Raw genomic sequence first — 8,224 nt, forward strand, 5'->3', positions numbered from 1 at the left:
GGTATTTCTCAAACTGCAAGAGCTGCAGCCCTCCACTATCACCAGGGGGCCACCCAAAGCGTATCTGGCACAACACAGCATAGACCAAACCAAACTCTTCCAGTATGGATGTGCTTGTGCCCTGATGAGCTCAACTGGAGCCCTGGTCTTTAACCAGCCCTAAACCTTTCTGCAGAGGGTAAAGCAGCAAGTGGCTGTTGCAGTGAAGATAACTGCTTCACAAAGCACCAGGACTGTGTAGGGCCATAAAGTCATGGTAGCATGTCACATATAAAGTTTAAGCTAAATGGTAATTCCTTCTTCTTTTTCTTTTGATTGTGAGCTTTTTTTAGAGGTGGGGTGGAGGGAGCACAGTGAGTGAGGAGGTATGCAGGCAATGATTCTAACCTGTCTTCAGGCTTCCAGAACTCCTGGAACAAATGTACATTTCATAAGCACCTACAAGATTATAAGTTACAGCAGCAGCTGCTTCATGTAGCAGCAAGGACAAGCAGCCCATGCAGATTTGACAACCATAAATTGCGTTGAACTAATCTAATCTCCACTTTTAGCCAGGTAACAGGCTTTAAGAAATAAAGGAAATGTAGCAGTCACAAATCTCACCATTACTAAGGTTTCCAAAATGTCCACATGTGCCTTTTTCAGAAACAGGCTGCAGCAGTCAAGATGAAACAATTATAGATTGAGTGCAAAGCTGGTTTGATAATGTATTGGAGAGGTTATAGGCAGAGCTTTGTCAGAGTGGAAGGATGTAGAAAGTGGAATTCAGCCAGATCTGTTTTGGATCCAGTTCTGGTATGTGTTTTCATTATCAAATTAGATGATGAGAGCGTGGTTATTAAATTTTCAGATGGCATAAAGCTTGGAGGCACTGTAAGTATGGGAGGACAGGATTGGAATTCAGAGTGAGTTCCAAAAATTGTGTAACCTAACTGGGAAGTAGAAAGCTGCATTTCAGCAGGGACGAGTGCAAGGTTATAAAGTTAAAATTATGTGTGTATGCCAATATCAAAATTTGCTAATATCACAGCCATAGTCAATCATGTTACCACAGTGGACTGCAAGCCAAATTGTGTCACTGTCATGTGAAAAAAACACAAATCATCACCAAAGCACCATGAACAGAGTATAGCTTTCAAGACATGCAGTAGTCCTTCGGCTTGGCACCGGGACAACTTCAGACACCTCATTCTATTCAGTTTTGAAAGTGACAACTTCATAAAGGTAGGCAGCAATAAAGCAGAGAACAGCAGTATCAGAGATGAAGAAAATGTGGCCTGAAAACAGAAAGACTGACAGATTTGATGGTTGCTTAATTTTAACAAGCCTCATAAGAAGCTCTTCAACAAGCTTCAGGTGCATAGAAGAGTTAATGCAAACAGGAATAAAGCAAACCATTTTCTAAGTCTCTGGGGAATGGAAAAAAAGCATGCTTAAATTGCAGGAAGCTGTTTCAATTTGAACTTTTCAACAGTGACACTTGCAAAGTAGTGGAACAATTCCTCTTTAGGATATAACTTGGTGCTAACAGCCTAACTGCAACTGAACCAGTACTTTTGATGTGAGAGTCATCACAACCTTCTGAGTACAAGCTTTCCTAAAGTTCGAGCACCAGATGACAGGGTGATCACTCTGGGAGTCAGCTGCAGTGAGCTCCATGCTGGCTCTATCAGTCTGACAAACAGAAAACAGTGAGTTTCAAGATAAGGACCTCAGTGTGGGCTGTTCCATCTGGACTTTGCTTGCCGCATCACTCTTTTCCACACCTGCTATTTTCTTCCTTCCTGAACTGCTCAAGGAAAGTTTGTTTGCATGCAATGAGAATGACAACACATTTTACAGTTTCCCTAGGGTGGTGGAAAAATAAAAAGCTTCTTGACAGCTGCTGAGATCTTTAACAAACAGACACATAAGAACTCCATGGATCACACATTGTATTTATTTAAGCACATTTACTACCTGTCTCTTGGCTGACGGGCAGAACACTCTGAGAAGCCTAGTCCTCTTTCTTTGCACTGTTTAGAGTGATCTTCATTAGATATGCTATTTAGACTTGGAGTTTGATGTGCTGAAAGACATGGCATTTGCTCATGACAGATTGCTTTGCATCTCCTGTGGTATCATTACCCAAGTGCAGGGCACCCTGAATCTGATGCCTCCAGCAGGGACTGATCATATGCAATCAGTAATTAAGCCAATTGATTTATGCCAGACCTGAACCTCTTTGACTCACTACTAAATCACCAGAAAAAAAATCAAAATTTCTGATCACAGAATCACAAAATCGTAGGGGTTGGAAGGAAGTTCTAGAGATCACCCAGTCTAACCCCCTGCTAGAACAGGTTCCCTACTTCAGGTTACACAGGAGAGCATCCAGGTGGGTTTTGAATATCTCCAGAGAGGGAGACTCCACAACCTCTCTGGGCAGCCTGTTCCAGTGCTCTGTCACCCTCTCAGTAGAGTAATTTTTCCTCAAGTACATATGGAACTTCCTGTGTTCCAGCTTTTGCCCATTGCCCCTTGTTCTGTTACTGGGCACCACTGAAGAGCCTGGCCTTATCCACTTGACATCCGATATTTATAAGCACTGATTAGATGCCTCTCACTCTCCTCTTCTTCAGAGTGAAAAGTCCCAGTTCTCTCAGACTTTCCTCATAAGGGAGATGTCGCAGGCTCCCCATCATCTCTGTGACCCTCCATTGGACTCTCTCTAGCAGTTCCCTGTCTTTCTTGAACTGGGAAACCTGGAATTGGACACAGTGCTCCAGGGCAGAGTAGAGAGGAAGGACGACCTCCTTCGACCTGCTGGCCACTTTCTTCTTAATGCACCCCAGGATAACCTTGGCTTTCTTGGGCACAAGGGCACACTGCTGGCTCATGGCCAACCTGTTGCCCATGACGACACCCAGATCCTTCTCTGCAGGGCTCCTTTCCAGCAGGTCATCTCCTAACCAGCACTGATGCATGTGGTTATTCCTCCCCAGGCTTAGGACTCTATACTTGCTCTTTTTGAAACTCATCAGGTCATTGATGAAGATGCTGAACAAGATCAGGCCTAATACCTATCCCCTGGGGAAAACTGCTAATTACAAGCCTCCAGCTAGCTCTGCATCACTGATCACGACTCTCTAAGCTCTGCCAATCAGACACTGTTCCATCCACCTCACTGTCCACTCATCTATCCCGCACTTCCTAAATTTCATTGCAGGGATTTTGTGGGAGACAGTTAGACTGCCTACTTCTGAGAAAAGACAACTGACCATGGAGGAAGGCAGGAAGCGGTAGGTCCACCTAAGAGAAACAGTGGTCAGTGATGGTGGCCTCTTTGATAGATACCCTCCCTGACTAGGGAACTCAAGGAAAACATCTGAGGACAGACCCCCTAACTATTACACCTTCAGAAACTAGCATCCTTCTTTCAGGTATCAAATGCACTTGCATTGTGTGTAGGACATGATTTACAGTGTCTTTTGTCTTCTGGGATCTGCCAAGAGGCAATTCTTGTTCTGTCTATTAATTTGAAATATAATTGACTGATCAACCACAAGATTTTTCAAAGACTTGGAAAACTGTAGGGTGCTATACTCCACTCAAAAGGAATTCAGAGCCAGTTTTCTGTTTGTGCTTCTGGAAATTTGCTGCTGACTCCAAAAAGAATGAGAATAGCAACTACCACTTTTGTTGGGTTTTTTTACCACCACAGAGACACCAGCACCAAATCCAAGAGCCCTCTGTTCAGTTCTCCTGGCTTAGTGACCTTCAGTTTTTCCAGCACTGCTCTTATCTCTTGAAAACTGAGAAGCTGAAGTTCATGCTGAGGCATGAGATTTATTATTTTAGATTTGCAGCAGCTATAGATTGTAGCCATGTACTTTCAAAGGGAGAAAAAGTCTTTGTAACCTTCATTTTGCATAAAACAAGCATTAAAAATATGCAGTTTATCTATAGTCTGAAATACTCGTCTGTGAAGTGTCATGTTAAATTAAAGAGCTCTCTGCCCTTATATATATTATTATTCTGAAATTCTATTTGGAGCCTTTTAACTCACTGCTTTTATATGTCATTACTGTTCTGTTGCAAGAAATCCAAGTTTTCACAGAAAAGTCTATGCAGTTTCAGGGTACAGTGTTCTCCAATGCCAGTCTGTTTGCAGTATGGCATGGAATGAAGGGAAGCAAACATACAACTCCCGTCAATACTGAATGTCAGCTTCAACAAACGTTCCCCCCAAAAGTATGGGGGGTCCAGACATACATCTAAGCCTTTTCACTGGGAGCATACATCCAAGCAGTTTGCTCTTCACTGATATTAACACTTGAGATTTTAATGAGCAGATGAAAATGAGAGTGCTTAGCAACAATACAGATAGTACAACAAATAAAGGATAAGCAGTTTGAGATTAGATTTTAATACCATCTTAATGACAGCACCAAGATCTAGTTATTGCTCTGTGTAACTAAGCCACTAAGTAAGTGGTGGAATACTACAACACTTACGCACTATTGGGGTTTCCATTTTGGGAAATTAGATTTTAAAAGCCACCAAGACACAAAGGGAGGTGAAGAGGCATCAGACAGCACGATACAGAGGGAGAATTTCTTCTTGCTGAATGACATTCAGTCTATCCAAGCTGCTTGATGGTATGGGCAAAGTGCTCTCACTTGCACTGATTTCATGAAGTTTCTCTTGATCCTTACAGACTGAAGAACTATAGCAAAGGTACTGACACTATTTGCTAGAGATTCCATGTTCTCATAGGCCTCAAACCCCTTTTTAGCTCAATTTATTACCAGGAAGAACAGTTATATGGTTAATGGATATAATCATGCTTTAGAATTCATGGCATAATTAGAGGAAAAGGACTAGATAAAGTAAACTCTGACTGCCTTTGGAATGAGCTTGACTCCTCAATGTGAAACTTATGGGATCCTCTGACACTGGTTGGACTGGATGATCTTGGAGGTCTTTTACAACCTCGGTGATTCTATGATTCTGTGACTGTGTTTGAAATGTTGTTGGCCAGAAACAAAAATGAACGTTGTGAGATGCTGCAAACTCCCCAAGCAAGCTGATGTTTGCTTCCATTTGGGAATCACTGCCCAGGAAGCTGAAGGGAAAAGAAGTGGATCTTCAAAACCAAACCTTGTGCAGTGCAGAAGAGAAACAACAAGACAGGATGTGAATGGCTTGAAAGAGGACATGAGAAACTGTCCCTCTTACCACATGGCTAAAGATGTTGCCCTGGCAGGATTCAGTGTGTAAGATGTAAGTCTCTAAAAAGATCACACTTAGAGAATTTCAGTCTCACACTTGTCCCAGAAAAGGCCAATACAACAGCAGGCCTTGAAAATACCTGCTCAAGTCCACATAATGAATCAGTGATAGAAACAGACACAAAACCCAAGTCCTTCAGTTCCTTTAGTGTTGCCACCTTGATACACCCCCTATCTCACCTAACAGCAGCTTTAGGAGCTACTTCACGTACAGTCTCCTATCACACTGCAAATCTCCTTTGTAAAGTAAACAGCTTTCTGATTCTTTGTAACACCACAGAAGACCCAGACAAGCAAGGCGATATAATCTCTTTAATCTTTTCTTTCTTGTGCCACATAACTCATCTCCAAGCCTTTTAAAAATAATCGCCTGCAGGAAAACAAAGAAGATGCTGTGGCATTATTGCATGTCCATCATTAGCATGCATTAATTTACTGCTATGTGATATTCTACACCTATACCAAATCTGGTTACTAAATCACCAAAAGGTGATTCTGGCTTGAAAGCTTCACAGCACAGAGGTCAGGGGCAGACCCAGTGTCAGAGCACTGTACAAATCAAACCATGCCAAGAATATCTGCAGTTGTGTTTTGTTACTCGGTACGATTTCAGCATCTGTTCTGGTCCCCTGTTCTCCTGCTGACCAAAGAGAAGAAAATGCTTGAGCAACAGACTTAATGGTCCATATCTCAAACACCAACAGCCCCTTTCTCCACAAACCCTGGAAGCCCATGCTCAGGTCCCAGCAGGCCCAACTCTGCCCTTCTTCTTTCCTGGAAAGACAGAAAGCTGCAGCTTTCTGCACACTGGCCAAATAGAAATTAAAAGACAAAGGAGAAAAAGGGCAAGTAAAGGAAAGAGATGCTTTTGAGGATGCAATTATGAAAAAGGAAGATAAGGTCAGAGGTAACAGCCAGAGTGAAAACACACAACAAGAGCAAAGGGTAGGTGGGGAGAAAATGCTGATGAGAGAATATGGGAAGAGAGAGTAAAATGAAAGAGAAAGGAGTCTCAGCAAATTTCCATAATGCAACACTGATGAAGCCTTTTATGACTGTAAACAAGAATGCTCAGAAATGTTCCCTTGCAGGAAGTTTGCGTACTCATATTTTAATATCTCTGAACACTTTCCCAGACTTGGTAGAGGTGGAAACCTCCTGCTGAGGCTGCACGCTCTAAAGCTGGTCTACCCATGTTCCATGGAGAAGTATCACTGAGGCTTATTGCTCTGTGTAACTCCACGGGGATTGACACACCAGCCCCAGCTCTGAGCTGCTTTCCAGGAGAGCCACAGTTCCATACCAAAGCTGCTGCTCAAGAGAAGCATGATAAGATACACATTATGTCCTGCCAAAGCAGTGGAGACATCACTTGCATAGTACCTTCTGGGACCTGGACATAGGTTGCTTCTATTCAGAAGCCTGAGGTGATTCTACAAGTGCAAAAAAGGAAAGTACCATGGAAAGTAAAGAGATTCTGAGCCACTTGAAGCAAATCTAAATCCACAAGTCTGAATGCCCTTAACACTGACATAAATCTCAGCTTGCACTTGTTCAAGCCCAGACTCAAGCACTGACTCAGTGTGCAAGCATGTTATTTCTATTTACAGACCACAAGGTGTTTACCTGACTCTATCCTCCCCGACTCGATATTGTTCATTTTCTCTGACTGAACGTTTGGCTGCAACGTTTCATGAGATAGATTTATGCAGCCATAAATAATGAAAAGATTATAGCTGTCCTTGAAACAATTGCTGAAAGATATACACCATCACTCAATACTAGTGTCAAAAAAAGACTCAGAAAAATCACCTTACAGCAGAGAGGAAGCTTTTGAGCTTCACAGAGTGATTTCACCACATTTTTCCATCTGAAACACATTTCGCTTGTGCAGATGATTTGCACAGCATAAACCAATGTCAGTCAGCTGAAGGGCTGACCCCAGTCGTCTGTTCTGCCAGTACTCTATGAAACGACAAGAAATAGTCTCTGATCCCCTTGGAACCTCTGCTACAGACTTCAGGGGGAGGACTTTCTAGTGGATTCCCTTCAAAATTGCAGGAACAGTAGTTGTATCCCCAGTCCAGGTTGACCAGCTCCCCAAATCGTGGTGGAAGGGATTGCAGACGGTTGTTTCCCAGCCAAAGCGTGCGTAGATTCCTTAAAAGACAGACATCCTCGGGCAGGTTTTCCAGTGAGTTGAAGAGCAGCAGCAATGTTTCCAGCTTCTCCAGCTGCCGGATGCTGGAGGGGATGATGCGTATTTTGTTGTCGCTCAGGTCCAGGAAGGTGAGGCTCCTCAACTGGCAGAGGGCTGCGGGTAGGTGGGTGAGGCTGTTGTTGGCCAGGTGGAGGCTGTGCAGCCGCTGCAGAGCCCCCATCTCTGGGGGCAGGGAGCTCAGGTGATTGTTACTCAGCGTCAGCCTCTCCAAGTGCCTCAAGGTGCCGATTTCAGCAGGGATTTTCTTCAGGTTGTTGGAGTCCATGTAGAGGAGGGTTAGGTTCTTCAACCGGCTGATCTCGCGGGGCAGCAGCTCCATGCGGTACCTCAGGCAGCTCTCTCGTTCTGGGCTCATCTCCAGGGCCTGCAGCTGGTCCAGGCCAAAGACCTGCGCAGGGACTGATGCCAGATCTCTGCCTGAAATCTTCAGTTTCTTCTTCCCTTCATATTTTGGATCGTGTTCTGTGAGATACCTCCAGTGTAAGTCAGGACCCATAGGGGTGAATCTGAAGGAGGTGGCTGCATTCATTCTCCCACCAGAAACTCCTTGAACCGGGAGCACAGTCGTGGCTGATCATTTGTTGCTTGCACCACAGGCAACCGTTGAGGTTCTTGGTTGACTGAGGCTCTCTGTCAGCTTTCTTCTCTGCCAGGCATGTTAACAATACACATGCAGAGTGTTTGGGTTGCTCAGATACGTCCCACTGAGTAAACATTTGCCCTTCTCACA

The 8,224-nt window shown here is 43.9% G+C and overlaps 1 protein-coding gene across 1 annotated transcript; it reads right to left on the reverse strand.

Annotated features, from left to right (window-relative positions):
* Positions 1-7,192: 7,192 nt before the first annotated feature.
* On the reverse strand, positions 7,193-7,990 carry LOC428383 (leucine-rich repeat-containing protein 7-like). Its single transcript, XM_025147756.2, has one exon. It carries the CDS (start codon positions 7,988-7,990, stop codon positions 7,193-7,195), a length of 798 nt encoding a protein of 265 aa, XP_025003524.2.
* Between the last annotated feature and the right edge of the window lie 234 nt (positions 7,991-8,224).

The sequence above is a fragment of the Gallus gallus genome, chromosome 2 (assembly GCF_016699485.2).
Source record: "Gallus gallus isolate bGalGal1 chromosome 2, bGalGal1.mat.broiler.GRCg7b, whole genome shotgun sequence".
In the NCBI taxonomy this organism is placed as follows: domain Eukaryota; kingdom Metazoa; phylum Chordata; class Aves; order Galliformes; family Phasianidae; genus Gallus; species Gallus gallus.